At 42.2% G+C, this 21,158-nt stretch overlaps 1 protein-coding gene across 3 annotated transcripts in view; it reads left to right on the top strand.

The window, feature by feature from the left end:
* Nucleotides 1-21,158, top strand: part of LOC121285485 (probable E3 ubiquitin-protein ligase HECTD4) — a 301,376-nt gene that overhangs the window by 27,500 nt on the left and 252,718 nt on the right. For all 3 annotated transcript variants that reach the window (XM_041201967.1, XM_041201965.1, XM_041201968.1), the window contains exon 3: nt 18,688-18,777. In XM_041201967.1, coding sequence (XP_041057901.1) covers nt 18,688-18,777 — 90 coding nt within the window. The remainder of the gene's footprint in view (nt 1-18,687; nt 18,778-21,158) is intronic.

The raw sequence follows: 21,158 nt of genomic DNA, 5'->3' as shown, positions 1-21,158 counted from the left end.
GTAAAGTGACTAATCGGAAGATGAGTTGCTGTTTCTCCAGTTTGTGTTGAGCTTCACTGGAACATTGCAGCGGGTCAAGGACGGACATGTGGGCATGAGAGCAGCATGGTGTGTTGAAATGGCAAGCGACAGGAAGGTCTGAGCCATGCTTGCGGACAGACCAAACGTGTTCTGCAAAGTGGTCACCCAGTCTGCATTTGGTCTCTCCAATGTAGAGGAGACAGCTTTGAGAGCAGCGAATGCAGTAGACCAAATTGAGGAAAGCGGGAGTGTTTGGGCCCTTGGATGGTGAGGAGGGAGGAAGTATAGGGGCAGGTGTTGCACCTCCTGCGAAGATGCCATGGGAGAGGGTTGAGGTATTGGGGGTGATGGAGGAGTTGACCAGGGTGTACCGGAGGGAATGGTCCCCACAGAATGCCGCGGTGGTGGCCGGGTTGGGGGGGGTGATGACAGGAAGATGTGTTTGGTGGTGGCATCATGTTGGAGTTGGTGGAAATGGTGGAGACAAGCTTTGGCAAGCTTGACATCACAAGACTAATGGATCGCCCACGTCTGCGATACAAGGACGTCTGCAAGTGAGACTTCAAAATTGACTGGGATTAGAGTCAGTGCATGGGAAGTCCTTGCTGATGACTGGAATACTTGGAGGCAAGCAGTCAAGAAGAGCGTGGTAAAAGCAGAGGACAAAAGAAATGACGATGCCAGAAAAGGGAGTCCGCCAGAGGGCAAAACATCACTCGACCTCGGGCCAATGCAGCTCATTTGTGCCAGCTGTGGAAGGGAACACCACTCACGAATCGGCCTCAACAGCCACAACAGACTATGTTCAATACAGAAGTGATATACTCTGACACAGTCCATCATCTCCTGAGACGGATGGATGCCAAAGAAAAATATATGCCTGTATGATGGCATGGATTTGGCGAATTGGATAACTGGGCATAAAGAATTTACACATTCAGTTGTTCTAAAGCCCCGAGTTGAGGCACGGAACAAGTGCCTGTTTGCACTAGATGCTAAATCATATTTTCTGATTTGGTTGCAGACCTTCTGAGGTGGTTCTTCACACACTATCAGTGGTGAAGACACTAGGCATGAGGGCTGAGAGACTGGACTCAAAATAGTGGTGTTGACAGTGATGCCTGCTATTTATACTTGCTACTGCCAACAGAGTGTGGTTGGAAGAACTTGGGTAAGGGGTGGAGAAATACATTCAAGGCAGGTGTTTTGTCCCTACAGCACTAGTGTAGTTTTCATTTCGTCTGATTTCTCCAATCAGACTCTTGCCACTAAAGTTGAGCTTTTAAAGTAAATAACATGTTAAATGTGAATGGTCAAAATGTTGAGGTTTCTTTACCATCTGCTTGAAATAAGCTATATGGTTCTTTACAGATCCACTAAAGAATTGTGGTGTTGATATTCCCACCCTAACTAGTTTTGGGCCATACTCTTATCCTTTAATTTTTTTATGCAGCTTCTCCCAGGAGAATTTAAATTCAATTAAATCAATGAACCTGGAATAAAAAGTTAGTCTCTGTGATGGTGATCAAAAAGCTATCATTGTTGTAAGAACTCATTTGGTTCACTCATCCTTTAGTGAAGGAAATCTGCCTTCCTTACCTATTCTAGTGAACATGTGACTCCAGTCTCACAAGTGGTTCACTCTTACTGGCCTCTGAGGGCCTAGCAAGCCACTCAGTTATATCAAACTGCAATGGAAAAGTCAAATAATAGTGAAAATTGAATGGACCACCTGGCCTTGACTCAGGCACCGGATATGATGAAAGGCACACTGTGCCCAGAAGCGTTCTCTCTAATTTCTTTTGGCATCTGCAGGTGATTTATTTCAGTGCGTGGCCTCTTTAAATTTTTGTGCAACTTTGCATGCACAGTTACTCAAAGGGATCAACTTTTGCCTAAATTGCATGGGGACATTTGAGCCTCACAGCTTACAAGGGGACATTAATGCCCAATACTGCAAATTACTCCTCCCCAATGCCTGGAGATCTGGGAGAACTTTCCCACAGATTAGCCATAGAACAGCCTGTTGTAGTCATACTTGCAGAGCCAACATCCCAAGCTGCTGCATCACATTCCATGGGTATGTCCTACCCGACAGCAGGACAGAATAACCACAGGTGGCGGTACAGTGTTATGCAGTAAGGACAGAGTGCTGCTGGGAATCCTCAACATTGTCTTCAGACCCTGGGATGTCTCATGTGAAACACAGGCAAGGAAACCACCTGCTGCTGATAGCCTACCACTCTCCCTCAACTGATGAGTCTGTAATTCTTTATGTTAAAGACCACTTGGAAGAAGGAATGAGAGTAACAAGGGTACAATTTCCTCTGGGTGGGGGAGTTGAATGTCCATCATCAAGAGTAACATGAGCTGACCAGGTCCTGAAGGATGTACCTACCAGACTGGGTCTGCAGCAGGTGGTGAGAGAACCAACCGGAGGGAGAAACCTACTTGACCTTGTCCTCACCAATCTACCTGTTGCATCAGGTCAAACATGGGCAAGGAAACCTCCTGCTGATTACCACATACCACGCTCCCTCAGCTGATGAATCAGTGTTCCTCCATGTTGAGCACCACTTGGAGGAAGCACTGAGGGTGGCAAGGGTGCAGAATGTACTCTGGGTGGGGGACATCACCAAGAGTGGCTCAGCACCACTGCTGACTGAGCTGGCTGAGTCCTAAATGACATAGCTGCTAGACTGGATCTGCAGCAGGTGGTGAGGGAACCAACAAGAGGGAAAAACATATTTGACCTTAACCTCACCAACCTGTCTGTTGCAGATGCATCTGTCCATGACAGTATCAGTAGGGGTGACCACCGCACAGTCGTTGTGGAGACAAAGCCTCTCCTTAATATTGAGGATACCCTCCATCGTGTTGTATGGCACTACCACCGTGCTAAATTGGATAGATTTCGAACAGATCTAGCAACTCAAGACCGGGCATCCATGAGGCACTGTGGGCCATCAGCTGAATTGTACTCGAACACAATCTGTAACCTCATGGCCCGGCATATCCCCACCATTATCATCAAGTCACGGGGTCAACCCTGGTTCAATGAAGAGTGCAGGAGGGCATGCCAGGAGCAGCACCAGGCATACCTAAGAATGAGGTGTCAACCTGATGAAGCTATAACACCGGACTGCTTGCATGCCAAACAGTATAAGCAGCAGGTGATAGAGCTAAACGATCCCACAACCAAAGGATCAGATCTAAGTTCTGCAGTCCTGCCACATTCAGCCGTGAATGGTGGTGGACAATTAAACAACTCACTAGAGGAGGATGCCTCACAAATATCCCCATCCTCAATGATGGAGAAGCCGACCACATCACTGTGTGTTTAAAAAAAAAAGGCCTTTGCTGCTACCTTCAGCCAGAAGTGCCAAGTGGGTGATCCATCTCGGCCTCCTCCAGAGGTCCTCAGCATCACAGATGCCAGCCTTTAGCCAATTGGATTCATTCCATGTGATATCAAGAAACGGCTGAAGGGACTGGATACTGCAAAGGCTATGGGCTCTGACAATATTCCGGCAATAGTACTGAAGACTTGTGCTCCAGAACTTGCTGCACCACTAGCCAAGCTGTTTCAGTACAGCTGCAACACTGGCATCTACCGGCTATATAGAAAATTGCCCAGGTGTCCTGTACACACAAAGCAGGACAAATCCAACCCAGCCAATTCCCGCCCCATCAGTCTACTCTCGATCATCAGTAAAGTAATGGAAGGGGTCATCAACAGTGCTATCAAGTGGCACTTGCTTAGCAATAACCTGCTCACTGATGACCAGTTTGGATCCGCCACGGCCCCACAGCTCCTGACCTCATTACAGCCTTGGTTCAAACTTGAACAAAAGAGCTGAACTCCCACGGTGAGGTGAGTATGACAAACATGACATCAAGGTTGCGTTTGAGTGTGGTATTAAGGAGCCCCAGCAAATCCTGGAGTCAATGGGAATTGTGGGAGGGGGGAAGGGTAGAAACTCTGCTGGTTGGAGTCATACCTAGTACAAAGAAAGATGGTTGTGGTTGTTGAAGGTCAGTCATCTCAGCTCCAGAGTTCCTCATTGCAAGAGTTCCTCAGGGTGATGTCCTCAGCCCAACCAGCTTCAGCTGCTTCATCCATGATCTACCTTCCATCCTAAGGCCAGAAGTAGGAATGTTTGCTGATGATTGCATGATGTTAAACACCATTTGCAATTCCTCAGATGCTGAAGCAGTCCATGTCCAAGTGCAGCAAGGCCTGCACAATATCCAGGCTTGGGCTGGCAAGTGACATTTGTGCCACACAAGTGCCAGGCAATGACCATTTCCAACAAGAGAATCCAACCATCCCCCCCTTGATGTTCAATGGCATTACCATCACTCAATCTCCCACTATCAACATCCTGGGGCTTACCATTGACCAGAAACTGAAGCCATATGAATACTGTGGCAGCAAGAGCAGGCCAGAGGCTAGGAATCGTGACGAGCAACTCGCCTTCTGACCCCCCCAAAGTCTGTCAAGGCACAGATCAGGAGTGTGATGGTGCACTCTCCACTTGCCTGGATGAGTGCAGCTCCCACAACACTCAAGAAGCTTGATTCCATCCAGGACAAAGCAGCCCAATTGATTGGCAGCATACTCACAAACATTCACTCCCTCCACCACCGACGCACAGTAGCACCAGTTGTGTACCATCTACAAGATGTACTGCAGGAATTCACCAAGGCTCTTTCAACAGCACCTTCCAAACCCATGACCACTACCATCTAGAAGGACAAGGGCAGCAGATAGATGAGAATGCCACCACCTGGAAGTTTCCCTCCAAATCACTCACCATCCTGACTTGGAAATATATCGGCGTTCCTTCACTGTCGCTGGGCCAAATTCCTGGAACTCCCTTCCTAACAGCACTGTGAGTATACCAACACCACATGGACTGCAGCTGTTCAAGAAGGCAGCTCACCACAACTTTCTCAAGGGCATCTAGGGACGGGCAATAAATGCTGGCCCAGCCAGTGAATCCCACATCCCATGAATGAATGAAAAAAAATCTGGGCATCTATGAGGCACTGTGACTCATGATAAGCAGCAAAATTATATTTCACTGCAACCTGTAACCTTATGCCTTGACATTACTCTCACTTTATCATTACCACCTAGCCAAGGGACCAACCCTGGTTCAATGAGTGTAGGAGAGCATGTCAGAAGCAGCAGCAGTTCTACCTGAAAATGAGATGCCAACCTGGTGAAGTCCCAGATAGAACTAAGCAATCCTAAACCAACAGATCAGATTCAGGTTAGTTGCTGGATTATTTTTTCTGACTGCTGCAATTTTGATTGTGTCTTTGCGAAGAAGGTCTGTAGAGAGATGCAGTGGTTTCTGTCGAGGTTCATCCCGAGCAGTTCTGTGACACAGGACTCCGTGCTCTACGGGCTGTTCCCAGGGGGACACACCGAGACAAACATCAACTGCAGCTGGAGGATCATCAACTCGGTGAAAGACGCTCTTTGGTCTGCCCGAAATTTGTTGGTCTTCCAGCGCAAAGAGTTGTCCCTGACCAAGTGTTGCAGACTGGCACATTCCAAGGTCCAGGACTACGTGCTGAGGGACACAGTTAAGCTTGGGGCAGCCGCCACAAAGGAGCAATGGGAAGGGTCGCTGCCTAAGACCTTTCTGCACAGTGCACCGAGGGACTGGGAACTGTAAAGAGCCCCTCAGGCTGTACAGCTTAAAATGAAGGTCTGCCAATGATTGTAATATTCATTGTTCGTACTGATACACCTTGTGATTCATGTTGTAAAAGTTCAACCTGATTGTATTTTTGTAATGGTGATTTTGAAATGGTTCGAAATGTTTTTGAAGATTTAAGAATAAAGTATATTTTTGCAAAAAAATTATTTTTTCTGACTGCTGCAATTTTACATTTTGGGTGCTTTCTATTGTTATATTTCAGTAATCTACAGAGTGTGGTCTGGCTGGCACTCAGTACCTTGTGCACAAGCCTTTAAGTTACCAACAGACAGACATGGATGACCTAGTAGGCCTTCCTTTTGGAATTTAACATGGGGAGAATGAACAGAGCACGTGAGAAGCAAGATAAGCTGCTGGAAGCAGAGAACAGAAGTTCATATTGTTCTCAGGGAGCAAACCTCCTTCCTGAACTTGAGCAGTGACTAGTGTTTGAGATGTCTCTGCTTCATTAAGGTGGTTGTCACTGAAATCTGCCAACTGCTTCAGCCAGATCTCCAACTGCAAAAGCCACATTTTCAGTGGCAGCAGTAGTGTCTATGCATGTTTATGCATTTACTTTCTTCCAGGCTAATGCTGGAGATATTAGCAACATCCTGCAATGCTCTGCTACATATAGTGGAGGTCACTGTGGAATAACTTCATTTCATTCCCTCTTGCCAGATGGAGTGAGCATGAGGATTTGCAAGGATTGCAGGGTGCCATTGACACGCAATACTTTGGATGCACCTCATGTCAACTCTGCTACGTATCTTAACCAAAAGCGATTCCATACAATGTGCAGGCAGGATTTCATTCAGGCTAATACCCAGTATTCTGGCAAGATTGTTTTGTGACTTTCGTCTGTGTTTACTATATTTCACCCACCACGGCAAACGGAAAGGTGGCGGCAATTGGGTGACAAGGGCTATTTGGCATATGACTATCGCTCACAACGCATGCAAGCATATTCAGTGGGCAAACCATGAAAGCCAAGCAGCCAAAAGAAATTTGATAAAGAAGACCATTGGTGTTGAGGAACAATGATTCTGGACCACAGTGGAGCAGCCCTGCAGTACCTGGCTGAGTGGGCCCGAAGATTCGTCTTCCAAGGACATCCCTTGCCAACACCCATCAGGCGAGGAGCCAGAGAAGGTGGCAAAGACGGAGGCAGGGGAGGCTGCAACTTAGATAACCCAGCTGTATGTGAGCAACTAATTCGAGAGTGATACCAGTAACCTTGACTCCACATTCACCAACTCCCACACTTCTTGATTTCCCTCTATCACTGTCACACTGTCCTCTTGCTCACGACATTAAAAATGAACATTTCAATCCAAATTTAATCACACTTGTGTGCTCCCTTGGTACGTGTGTTTCATATGCCTCTGCCTGTATTAGTGCTCTTATGAGGTGCTTTCCCAGTGGCATCAGCATGGTTGATTGGAAGATTGCTGATCTTCAGTGGTGGAGACTGCATGTGGTCTTGGCCAACCTTGAACACTTTTGTGCCTTGAAAGGCCAGCAGCAGACTGCACCATCTTGGCATCAGCAGCTGCAAGCTTGGTTCGGCTGGCTGGCTATTTGACAGACAACAGCAAGGGCACTGGTGGTAGAAGGGGTGCTGACATGAATGTGATATCTCTGGCATTGTTGTCATCCCAGAAATCAATCTGTGAGCCTTTTTCTTAGCCCCACTAAGACAAGTATACCATTCATTGGGTAAAATTAGATTAAAACTGTGCACAAAAGTACTCCAGGTGTGACTTCATCAAAGCCCTAAATAATTGCAGCAAGATCTCCTTGCTCTATACTCCAACCCCTTGCAATATAATTTGCCTCCCTAACTTCTTGCTGTACCACCATGTAGATTCTTGACCCATATACAAGTACGCACAAATCCCAATGGTGGATTCAATGGTGTCTCAACATCTAAAAATGTTCTGCTTTTCTATTCCTATCAATGTAGAGAATGTCTCATTTCCCCATATTATGCTCCCAACTGCTACCTTGCTCACCCCGCCTGTTAGCAAACTCTCTGCGTCCTCCTCCAAGCTTACTTTCTTGCTTATCAGCAAGCTTGAATATATTGCGCTCAATCCCTTCACCTAAGTTACTAATAAAAATTGTAAACAGCTGAGGCTCAAGCTCTGATCCTTTGGCATCACTCTAATTAAAAACTGTGAACCCAGAAACGACTGATTTATTCCAACTCTTTTCTGTCTGTTAACTAGTCTTCGATTTGTGGTGATATATTTACCTCAATCCCGTGAGACCCAATCTTGTGCAACAACACAATCTTGTGAACCATTTATTTAAATTTCTTTTGAAAATCCAAATCAATTACATCCACTGGTTCCCCCTCACCTATTCTGCTAGTTACAATCTCAAAGACACTAATAGATTTGTCAAACATTTTCTTTTCCTACAAATGTGTTGACTGCCTAATCACATGATTTTCAAGTGCCCCTGTTACTAGATCCCTAATAATAAATTCTAGCTAGCTCTCTACTACATGCCCTTGTTTTCTCTCCCCTTCCTTTCTTGAATAGAGGGCTTACATTTGCTAACTTCCAAACTATGGGGGTTGTTCTAGAACTGAGGGAATTTTGGAAGCTCAAAACTAGTATATTCACTATCTCTGAAACCATCTCTTAAAAGCCTAAGATGTAAGTTTCGAGGTCCAGGGGATTTGTGAGCTTTTAGCTCCTTTCATTTCTCTAGAACTTTGCTATCAATTGCTCTAATTTCCTCACTCTTTGATCCTTGGTTCCACACTTTCTGGTATGGTTATTGTCTTTAACTTTTCTGTCATTCTTTATTCTCCATTATAATTTCTCCTGCCTCTGACTCTTGGTGATCCATGTTTACTTTTGCTGAACTCTTTCTTTTTACATACCGTAGAACTACTTAGTATCTGTTTTTATATTTTTTGCTAATTTATTCTCACTCAATTTTCTTCCCCTTTCACTTTTTTGGTAATCCTTTCATTTCTAAAAACATCCCAATCCTCAAACTTACTACTTTTTTGGCAATATTATAAGCCTGCTTTAATCTAATGAAAGGTCACAGACCTGAAACATTAGCTCTATTTCTCCCTCCACAGATTCTGCCTGACCTGAGTATTTCCATCATTTTTGTTTTTATTACTATCTTTAACTTCTTGTTAGCCATGCTTAGATCACTTTTCTTTTAGAGTTTTAATTCCTCATAGGAATGTATGTTCATTGATATTGTGAATTATTTCTCTAAATGTTTACTATTGTTTATCTACCATCATATTTTTAATACGGTTATCCCATCTACCTAGCCATCTCTTACTGCATATCTACCGAATTAGCTCTGTTAAATTTTAGGATCATAGATTCAGGTTTAACTGCATCTGAGAATCACTCTTGTGCAGAGGATTTTTTACTTATAAGATTACTAATTATTCCTGTCTCAATACACAATACCAGATCTAAAATAGCCTGTTCCCTAGTTAGTATCTTGATGTTTTCCCTAGAAAACCATTGCTAATGCATTCCCTGAACTTGTCCCCAAACTGTTTTTTCCAATTTTTGTTTTTCATTTGTTAATGGATGTGGGAATTTCTGACCAAAGCTAGCATTTATTGCCTACCCTAATTGCTCTTGAGAAGGTGGTGATGGACATCCACCTTGAACTGCTGCAGTCTGCAGTAGGTATGCCTGTAGTGTTGTTAAGTAGGGAGTTCCAGGGTTTTGACCCAACCACGAAGAAGAAACAGCGATATATTTCCAAATAAGAATGGTGTGTGACTTGAAGAGAAACTTGCAGGTGGTGGTGATATTATCTACATCCTTGTCCTTTTAGGTGGCAGGGATTGCAAATTTAGGAAGTGCTGTCGAAGAAGCCTTGGCAAATTGCTGCAGTGCATCTTGTAGATGGTACATGACTGCAGTCACAGTGTGTCAGTGGTAACGGGAGTGAATGTTTAAGGTGATGGGTGGGGTGCGAATCAAGTGGACTGCTTTGTCCTGGATGATGTCAAGATTCTTGACTGTTGTTTCAGCTGCCTCACTCAGGCAAGTGAAGAGTGTTCCATCACACTGCTGCTTTGTGCCTTTTAGATAGTGGGCAGGCTTTTGTGGAATTCAGAGGTGAGTTAGATGTTGTGGAATACCCAGCCTCTTCCCTGGTCTTGTAGCCACATTAAGTTTCTGGCCAGTGGTGACCCTTAGTATGTTGATAGGGGATTTAGCAATGCAAATGCCATTGAATGTCAAAAGGAGATGGTTAGCCTCTTGCTGGAGATGGTAATTGCTTGGCATTAATGTGGCACGAATGTTACTTGCTACTTAGCTCAAGCCCGAATGTTGTCTGGGTTGTGCTGCATGGGGGCATGGATTGCTTCATTATTTGAGGCGTTTTGGAACTGAATAGCACAATCATCAGCAAACATCCTATTGCTGATATTATGATGGAGAAAAGATCATTTATGAAACAACTGAAGGATATTGTTCTGAGGAATTCCTGCAGCAAAGTCCTGGGACTGAGATGATTGGCCTCTAACAACTGTGACCAGCTTTCTTTTTGCTAGGTATGGCAGTGGGGGGTTTTCCCCCAATTCCCATTTTCCAGTTTGAAGATTAGTCCTCTGCAATTATTGCATTACCCTTGTTGCATGCTGTTTTTAGTTTGATGATTTATACTCTCTCCAACATATGAAACATAGAAAATAGGAGAAGAGTAGGTCATTCAGCCCTTCGAGCCTGCTCCACCATTTGATATGATCACAGCTGATCCTCTATCTCAAAGCTGTACTCCCGCACTCTCCCCATACCCCTTGACACCTTTAGAATCTAGAAGTCTATTCATTTCCTCCTCAAATATATTCAGTGACTTGGCCTCCACAGCTTTTTGTGGTAGAGAATTCTATATGTTTATCACCCAGCGAGTGAAGAAATTTCTCCTCTTCCTCGGTCCTAAATGGTCTACCTTGTATCCTGAGACTGTGACCCCTTGTTCTGGACCCCCAGCCAGAGGAAGTATTATCCCTGCATCCACTCTGTCCATCCCTATCAGAATTTTATATGTTTCAGTAAGATCTCCTCTCATTCTTCTAAACCCCAGTGAATACAGGCCTAGTCGGCCCAACCTCTCCTCATATGACAATTCTGCCATTCCAGGAATCAGTCTGGTGAACCTTCACTGCATTCCCTCTATGGTAGGTAAGGAGACCTAAACTACACACACTACTCCAGGTCTCCCCAAGGCCCTGTACAGCTGCAGTAAGACATCCTTACTCCTGTACTCAAGTCCTCTTGCAATGAAGGCCAACATACCTTTTGCCTCCTTAACTGCTCGCTGCACCTGCAAGCTTGCTTTCAGTGATTTGGTGTAAAAGGGCACCCAGGTCTCTTTTCACATCAACGTTTCCCATTCTATTACCATTTAAATAGTACTCTGCCATTCTGTTTTTCCTACTGAAGTGGATAATTTCACACTTGTTATCTCCACGTTATACTGCATCTGCCATGTATTTGCCCACTTACTCAACCCATCTAAATCACCTTGAAGCCTCTTAACACCCTTATCGCTCACATTTTCACCAAGTTTCGTGGTGTTAGCAAAAACTCCCTGCCTAACAGCACTTTGGGTGTACCTATACCTCATGGACTGCAACGTTTCAAGAAGGCGGCTCACCACCCCCACCTCAGGAGCATTTAGGGATGGGCAACAAATGCTCGCCTTGCCAGCGATGTTCACATCCCATGAAAGAATTAAAAATCCAAAGTAACAAGCTCTTTGATTTTTGTAATATTATTTGAAGCCTCTTGTGTAAGGAGGCTCAACTGCGGTGAAGAACTTGGAAATATTACATTTGGTTCCCTCATGCAAATCGTTGATAGATATTATGAATAGCTGGGGCCCAAGCACTGACCCCTGTGGTAACCCACTAGTCACTGCCTGCCACTCCGTAAAAGACCCATTTATTCCTACCGTTTCCTGTCTGCTAACCAATTCTCAATCCATGCCAATGTATTATCCCCAATCCCATGAGCTTTAATTTTACACACTAACCTCTTCAATGGATTTTATCAAAAGCTTTCTGAAAATCCAAATGCACCAGATCCACTGGTTCTCCCTTATCTATTCTACTCGTTATGTCCTCAAAAAAAAACACTCCGGTAGGTTTGTCAAACATGTTTTCCCTTTCATAAACCCATGTTGACTTTGTCTAATCCTGTTGATATTTTCTAAGTGTCCTGTTATCTCATTCTTTATAATAGACTGTAGCATTTTCCTTACTACTGATCTTAGGCTAACCAGTCTGTAATTCCCTGTTTTCTCCCTCCCTCCATTTTTAAATAGAGGGGTTACATTTGCCACCCTCCAATCTGCTGGGACTGTTCCATAATCTATAGAATTTTAGACAATGACAACCAACGCATCCACTATTTCCATGGTCACCTCCCTTAGTACGCTGGGATGTAGAATATTGGGCCTTGGCGATTTACCGGCTTTTAGTCCCATTAATTTCTCCATTGTTGTTTTAGTAATACTAATTTCCTTCGATTTCTTCTTTTCACTCGACCCTTGGTTCCCTTGGAAAGTTATTTGTGTCTTCCTCTATGAAGACAGAACTAAAGTAGTTGTTTAATTGCTCTGCTATTTCCTTGTTCTCTATTACAAATTCTCCTGTTTCAGACTGTAAGAGACCTACATTTGTCTTCACTAATTTCTTTCTACATACTTATAGAAGCTTTTACAGTCTGTTTTTCATGTTCCTTGCAAGTTTACTCTCATACTCTATTTTTCCCCTCTTCTAAACTGCCCTCAATCCCCAGGCTTGCTACTTTCTCTAGTAACTTCATATGACTCCTCTTTGGACCTAGTACTGTCCTTAATTTCTTTTGTTAGCCATGGTTGGGCTGCTTTTCCTGTTGTGTTTTGCGCCAGAAAGGAATGTATCACTGTTGCAATGCATACATTCGTTCCTTAAATATCAGCCATTAAATATTATCCACCGTCATGCCTTTTAATGAAGTTCCTCAATCTAGCTTAATCAACTCACGCCTTATACCTTTGTAGTTTACTTTAACATTTAGGACCCTAGTTTCAGATCAGACTACTTCACTTTCCATCCTAATGAAGAATTCTATCATATTACGGCCACTGTTCCCTAAAGGACCCAGCCAGCAAGATTATTGTAACTACTGTTAGGGACCTTTAAACTATTCCCACCAGTAGTTTTTGTCTTTGCTATTTCCTAGCTCCCTCCACAAGATTCCAGATCCTGATTTTCTGGGCTAAGATCCTTTCTCAATATTATCTTTATCTTTTGTTAGCAGTTGTGTCCTCAGCAGCCACGTTTATAGTAGCATTTCAGCGAGTGTTTTCTATCATTACTTGCTATAAGTGAAATGATTGCTGTTCTGTACCAGTGTTCTCTGATATACTGAGGAAGGAATGGTATTCAGAACTGCTGCCTTCAATTTGTGTATTTTCAGTTGTGATCCAATGGATTTTGCCCTACTGAATAAGTGGTTTGCTTTCCACAATGCTGGCTGCCTTGGCCATAAGGGCATTGAAACATTATAACCTCAGTAGGCTTCCTGCTGCAAAGATTCTCTTTATAGCTGCATTGTCATTAAGAATTAATTTACTCTTTGTCAGTAAGTGCTGTGGGAGGTTACTGACTTGCTCTTAAAGGCACATAAATGACTGCTTTTCTTTCCAAAGGTCATTACTTTAGCTCTTGTAGAAGCTGCTAATGTCATCATTCAGTACCAGTAGGGACATTGATTCAATATGTTGCATTTTTACTGCCTTCTAGTTATTAGTTTGTTGGCTTCTAGTGAAGGCTTGTCAATGCCCACAGGTGATTCCCTTACATGGTTTCAATTTTGCTTATTGTTTCGGCATTTTTATATAGGTAGAGCGTGAGGAGAGCTGTGCTCAAATGAAAGACCTATGAGCAAGTGCCCTTTCCCTAGGTTTCATCTAGCATTGTGCTGCTTAGTCCATCAAGTCAAATGGGACTAACAGGATCTCTTCTACATTTTCTTTTGAGTATGGTTGCTTTGTGAGCTATTCGTTATTGTTTTCTTCTTTAGGCTGATGCGCTGGAGGCTGGAGAAATACTGCACTTGCATTCTATTGAAGTGCAGTTGGATCACAACTATTGAAAAGCAGCACTAGGGGATATAAATCTTATCCCATCAATGAAGTGCACTGAAAGCTGTGTGATGGCCTTGTCTCTGTATTGGTATCTTATATATTTTCCTTCATTTCCCCCTAGTTTTGTGTCAGCTGTAGTTTAAACCATTGACAATAGTGTATTCTTTAGTTAAAGGTTGGGCCTTGGAACCAATGTTGCAACTGACAGGGCATTTTACCACAAATATCTGTTACATTGGTGGCCTGCTAGCTAAGCTTCAGTATATAGAATTACTAATGATGGATTCATGGAGCTGCTCCAATTACTCAGGGCTATCTTAAAGCATACTGGAGTGTGTTTAGAATGTAGTGGGTAGTGAAGGAACAATGTGCTAACAGCAGCATAATAAGGGTTGTGGGGGTGCGCAGGTAGGTGGTGAGGTTAATGTGTCTGTGTGCAGAATTAGAAGGAATGATGGTTGTTAAGCAAGGTCAAGTTTGTCACTGAATCTGTGCTGCTGTGAAATCCATAAAGTGGGTATGGTTTTCCATAGCAACGGTTGAGATAGATTATAAAGAATATCTGAGTGTGGATTGTGGAAGGTTTGAACCAGATCATACTATTCTCTCAATTTAGCCACCCAGTAATCAGATTCCTCTTTATCATAAGTTTGTAGTGTATCAGAGGTAACTCAGTTTCTTTGACTGAAGTACAGAAAATGTTGGCGATACTTGGGTTTGGCAGCATCTGATATTAAAAAACAACCCAAGTTTGTTGCTAATACAAAGATAGGAAAATAAACTCTGAGAAGGACACAGCCTGCTAAGGGATATAGATGACTTAGGTGACTGTACTCCATTTACTAAATTTTTGCACAATGTGGAAAAATGTGAAGTAGTCCACTTTGGTAGAAAGAATAGGAAAGAAAAATATTTAAATGGAGAGAGACTACAGAATGCTGTAGTACAAAGGGATCTGGCTTCCTCATACATGAATCACGAGGAGTTAGCATGCAGTTACAGCAAGTAATTAGGAAAGTATATAGAATGTTGGTCATAATCGCAAGGTGATGGAGTATAAAAGTAGGGAAGTCTTGCTACAACTGTATAGGGCATTGATGATGGCACATTTAGATTACTGTGATAAGGTTTGCTATCTTTATTAAGGAGGGATATTCTTACATTGGAGACAGTTCAGAGAAGGTTCACCTAGGTTGATGCCTGGGATGAAGGGATTATTTTATGAGGAAAATCTGAGCAGGTTGGGCCTGTGCTCATTGGAGTTTAGAGGAATGAGGGGTGATCTTATTGAAACATGTCAAGCCCCCTCTACTTTTATATGGGGGGCTTGACAGGGTACATGCTGGGAGGATGTTTCCCCTTATGGGGAAATCTAGAACTAGGGGACATAGTTTCAAAATAAGGGGTCTTATATTGAAGACAGATGAAGAGAAATTTCTTCTGAGGGTTGTGAATTTTTGGAATTCTCTGGTCATTCAATAAATTCAAGGCTGAGATACAGATTTTTGAACCATAGCAGGGGAGTTGAGGGTTATGGGGAACAGCAGGAAAGTGGAGTTGAAGCCAAGATCAGATCAGCCATAATCTGAATGGCAGTGCAAACTCCAGGAGCTGTGTGGCCCACTCCTATTTCTTAAATTAGTATCACCTAGAATGAAGATTAACTTAAATATTTCTCAAATCTTCATATTACTCACCCGTAACAAAAGTGTCTCTTGGTTGTACCTAGTTATATAATGGATAAGTACACTTAGAACCTTGATGAGCATATGTGGTTTACTTAGATTGATCCAGTAACACATTTTTCATCCCTTCCTTCCAGGACTGAATTGCCAGATTTGAAAGATTTCCTCAGTGCCCCCATGAATGGTTCTGTGATAATTTATTATTGGCATGCTCCACTTTTCCATAAATTCTGTGGACTTTGAGAAGAGTCAGTCCAACCTGTTTCCATCTTTGTTTCAGTGCCACTGAATTCCTGTTGAATGAATTATGACTTTTTATGCAAATTTCTTTGCACACTTGGCTAATGGCTGTAGCTAGATTTTGATGTTTGAAAAGTTACTAATGCAGGAGCTTTTTTGTCTTTAACGAGTCACCTCCAGATGGGATGTACCCCAGCTTGCCAAGGCTAGCAGAAGCTCTCACCACAATATTTCAATCCTCCTTGGATATGGGAATAGTGGCAGAGGATTGAAGGACTGCAATTGTTTGTAACCCTGTTCAACAGGGAGAGAGGGGTAAATCCAGCAATTACAAGCCAATCAGCTTAGCAGTGGTGGGGAAGCTAATAGAGGTTATTGTTGAGGGTAAAATTAATTCTCACTTCGAGAAGCATGGTTAATAAAGGGCAGTCAGCATGGATTTATTTAAAGGCAATTTGTGTGACTAAGCCATTTGAGTGAAACTTTTGAAGTAGAAGATAGAGTTGATGAAGGTAGTGCGGTAGGTGTTTTGTATATGGACTTTCATAAGGCATTTTGTAAAGTGCCACATTACAGATATACTTTAAAGGGATAGTGGTAACTTGAGTGCCTAAATAGCTAAGGAAGAGGAGGCAGTGGGCTTCCCTAAGAATCTCTATTAGGATCAATGATTAGGTTATGGCATAAGGAGAACAATTTCAAAATTTGTGGATGGTACTAAAGTTGGCAATGTCGTAAATAGTGATCAGGCTTAGCAAACTTAAGGAGGACCTAGACTGGTGATGTGGGTAGACATATGGCAGATGCAATTTAACATGGATTAAGTGCTAAGTGACAGACATGGAGTATAAATCTAAATGGTACAATTTTGAAGTGCTGCAAGGCAATTGGTAACTTGGGGTGTATACTCACAAATATTTAAAGATGGCAAGGCAAGTTAATTGTAGTTAAGCTTATGTGGTACACAGCTTTGCAAGAGGGATATTGAGTGCTTAAGCAAGGAATTCACCTTAAACTTTTGCAAATTACTGATTAGACCTTGGCTGGAGTATTGTGTACAATTTTGGACACCACTTTAAGAAGGATGTCAAGGCCTTGTTTTATAAGGTTGATAGGGATTACCAGGGATGAGGGGCTTCAGCTATGTGAAGATATTAAAGACTGTTGGATTGCTTTCCTTAAAACAAAAAATGTTAAAGGAAGATTAAAAAGAGGATTGATAGAGCAAGTAGGGAGAAAATGTTTTCTCTGGTGAGGGGGTTCATAATCACAATCTGCAGAATTAAAATAATTGATGAAAGAGCTAAAGAGGAAACTAGCGATTTTTTTCATGCAAAGGGTTGTTGAGATCTGGAGCAGACTACAGTACCTGGAAAGGTGGTAATCAGATTCCACACCAGGGAACTTCATATACTTGAAGGCCGATTTACTGAGTTATGGGGAAAACTGTGGACTGTGGAGCTAAATTCTTTCAAAGAGCCTGCACAACCAAGATAGGTTGAATGGCCACCTCCTGTGCTGCAAGACTCTATTATTTTATTTCTGGTTTCAGTAATCTCTCTGTCTGGATCCATCCTGGGGCTAAGAACAGTGAGAGAAATCTTAATTAGATCTTAAATGGATGATTGTTTGTCACCCTGGTACTCTGATGTGTAGCTGGTTTGTAAATTGGGCACGTGTTCCACAGATTTTAATGCGGCCATTTGGCTAGTTTGTGATTTGTTTGTGTGTGTGTGTGTGTGTGTGTGTGTGTGTGTGTGTGTGTATATATAATTAACCATTAGATAATATTGGGAAGAATTCCAGTTATATATATGTTTCTAAGTAAACTTTGAACTCCAGATCAATCCCTTAAATTCAGAGAACTGAACTCTGTTCAATGATTGCACCACAAGCTTTATATTTCATAGTTTGGTTGTCATCTGTCTAATTTCTGGAAGAGAAATCAGGAGATGTTGTGGTGTTGTTTTAGCAGACTCACGAGAACACCACCACCACCACCACCTTCAGCTTCCACTCCCAAGTCATGCACCATCCTGACTTGGAATTATATTGTCGTTCTTCTTCATCGCTGGATGAAATCGCAGAATTTCATAACTAGCAGCACTGTGGGTACATGGGTGTGCTTGCACCACATGGATTGCAGAGATTCAAGAAGGTGGCTCACCACCACTTTCTCAAGGACAATTGGGCATGGAAATTAAATGCTCACTTTGCCAGTGACTGCGCACAAATGAACTAAACAGAAGGTGAGGGAGTAGAATGGGTAGTGGGTTCTACATTAACATTTTGCTGTTGGTCCATAGTGTTCCAGTGTTAGGCGCAGGGTCAAATTCTTTCCATGCCTTACTCTTGTATGTATTGCCAGCGAGTTACTGTAAAAGTTCCATTTGCCTTGTTTTTCAGAGGCTATTGATTTCAGCTTTGTTTGGTATATGTGTGCATTTTAGGTCAAAATTGACATGCATACACGTTGGCACGTTAGCGACTGGTGGAGGCGGCTTTCATAGTTTCTGATTTGAATTAGGTCCATGTTAACTGAAAGCACTATCTATCCAGTCCTGTGTTGTCCCTTTGTTGGTGAAACTGAGATTATAAATTTTAGAAGGTCATAATTTGATTGTTTATCTTTTTGTAAATTTAGTGATCTGATTATGCTCATTTACTTTGAGATTGATTCCATACAGTCATTGCCTACATTTCTGCTGATGACTGCATTATGACTAATTCACTGTTAAATTATTAACTTGACTATATTGTCTAAAATGATAGCTAGAATATTACAGCCACTTCAGAAATTCATCTGAGAAAGCTTAGTCATTTGTTCATGTGAAGATTCTGATTTAGTGTTTCAGATTTGTGACTATAATTTGTTTCCCTTTTAGAGGTTCTCTGAAAACCCTCATTCACACAGTGCACCTGTTGCAGAAGCAGATGGACCTGGGATTTTTACCTGTGACAGACGTTCTACACCGGTAAGTGGTGGTTTGTTGAAAGGAACATACTAAACTGTGATTAATGAATGCTATTACTAATCTAAGCACATTTTGATTTATAATGTCTAACTTAAAAATGAACTTTCATTATAGCTTAATCCTAAAGTACATATCCATTTATACTTGACAGTCATTTTATTGCTCCTCTTCATTGTCTGCCTTTCTCTCTCCCTCCTCCAATAACTCTAGTTGAGTTATATGGCACCAGCAATATTCTAGTTTCTTGCCTGAGTTTAGTTTTGTTATAAGCTTGGATATCAGCTAGTCAACTGTACAGTGTATCCTGTCACGACCCTGTGATCCACGTGCATATATTCTTAGAGATGTCACTGGGATAGCGGTCAGAAGAGTGACTCCTGTCATCTTTTCCCATACTCTACCCTAGATGCACTGGCATCTGTTCCAGAGGTGAAGTTAGAATCCCTGTTGTGGTTGAGATCAACTATCTCTAGAGCAGAGATTGAACTTGACACTTTTGTAGCCTGACTCTGTGCAATGTATCTGGTGCGCTGGGACCAATGGAAAAATGCTGTATTCAATGCTTTTGAAATGTTCTATTTTCTCTCCTTTCTTAAATGCATTATATGGTTCCTCTGGCTTTGTTGACCTTTGAAAATACTGAGCGTCAGCACTATTTTATGTGAACTATATACTTTATTTGGTACTGTTGCTGGTAAAATTGCTGTGTCTTGAATACATTTATTCTAATTTGAATCTTTGCTTAGGTTGGCTATGAAGGCATGTAGTGTGGACTAAATTAGGTGTTACCTAATCACCACCCTTCACTTGGCCTATCTTTCCTCCTCTCTTCAATCATTATACTATTTACCTAGAAAAGAACAATTTTTCTCCCCAAGGCAAATACTAGTTACAGTCACTAGTTACAGTTCTACATTAAAGCTACTTGTATGGAAGGGAGCCGTTGAAATTTTTTCTTCCTACTTTCCCTGTAGTCTGTCCAAAATAGTTTTTTTTTCAAATAAAATTCTCTCTTCTGGTAGATCATTTAGCCTGTGTACCTGTTCCTAACTGCACAAGCAGTTATAGCAGCAGGTAAACTTATTTGAAACCACAAAATACTGAAAATTTAATTTTGAGCAATGGATACCTGGATATCAAGTTAATTATTTTATACAAAAGCCAATTGCTACCTGGAATAGCAATGGAAAAGGAATGCAAGTGTGACTAGCTGTCTCTGCTATCACAGCATAAACTAGCTAATTAATTCTGGAGTGTGTGTTACAGACAATTCCAGATACTTAAAGATGCATTTAGATGCGTGGTTCAGATAACACGGTGATGCTGGGGTTGAGGGGGAAATATTTTAAAACAACTGCTGCAGTTGCTGGAAAAGCTCAGGTCAGGCAGTATGTAGAGGAAAGGAAAGACATCCAAAGCTAAAACCCTTTGGTTGACTAAAGGTGTGGAAATTAAAATAAAACAAGAAGGAGGCTTATAATAATTGTATTCATTATTATTGGCTAACCCTTGCTAACGAGAATGATTATCTTCATGAGTCTGAAGATGGCTGATGAGGCCAATTCAGGGTCTGCAGACCTTATGGCATGTAGGATATTTGTTGTCACGTAGGACGTCTGATTGTGTGCTATCGGTCCGGGTCATAGCGTGTTCTTTTCACCATTTAAAAAAAAAATTCATTCATGAGATGTGGGTGTCGCTGGCTAGGCCAGCGATTTTTGCCCATCCCTAATTGCTCTTGTTCACAGGGCATTTAAGAGCCAACCACATTACTGTGGGTCTGGAGTCACATGTAAACTAGTCCAGGCGAGGAAAGCAGATTTCCTTCCCTAAAGGATATTAATGTACCAGATGGTTCATGGTCATCATTAGACTTTTAATTCCAGATTGTTATTGAATTCGAATTCTACCATCTGCCTTGGAGGGACTTGAACCCAGGCCCCCAGAGCATTACTCTGAGTTACTAGTTAAGTGACAATACTACTCTGCCATCGTGCATTTTGTAGTCATTGAATCTCAAAATGCTGGGATCCTTCCCACAGACACTATTGCCATTTCATTCGATCCAACGCTTCTAGGAGTTGATTTTTTTCTCTTCTTTCATGGGACATGGACATTGCTGACAAGGCCAGAATTGATTACCCATCCCTAATTGCCCTTCATTTCAGTGGTCAGTTAAGAGTCAGTCACATCACTGTGAATCTGGAGTCATATGTAGGCCAGGCCAAGTAAGGATAGCAGATTTCCTCTTCTAAAGGGCATTTGTGAACCAGATGCGTTTTTATGACAATCAATAAGAGCATTATTGAGATTAACTTTCAACTCCAGATTTTACTTATTGAATTTAAATTCCCCAAGTTGCAGTGGTGGGATTTCAACCC

Source organism: Carcharodon carcharias, chromosome 13 (genome assembly GCF_017639515.1).
Source record: "Carcharodon carcharias isolate sCarCar2 chromosome 13, sCarCar2.pri, whole genome shotgun sequence".
In the NCBI taxonomy this organism is placed as follows: Eukaryota; Metazoa; Chordata; class Chondrichthyes; order Lamniformes; family Lamnidae; genus Carcharodon; species Carcharodon carcharias.
The sequence above is the reverse complement of the archived record's forward strand: the minus strand, read 5'-3'. Positions and strand labels throughout refer to the sequence as shown.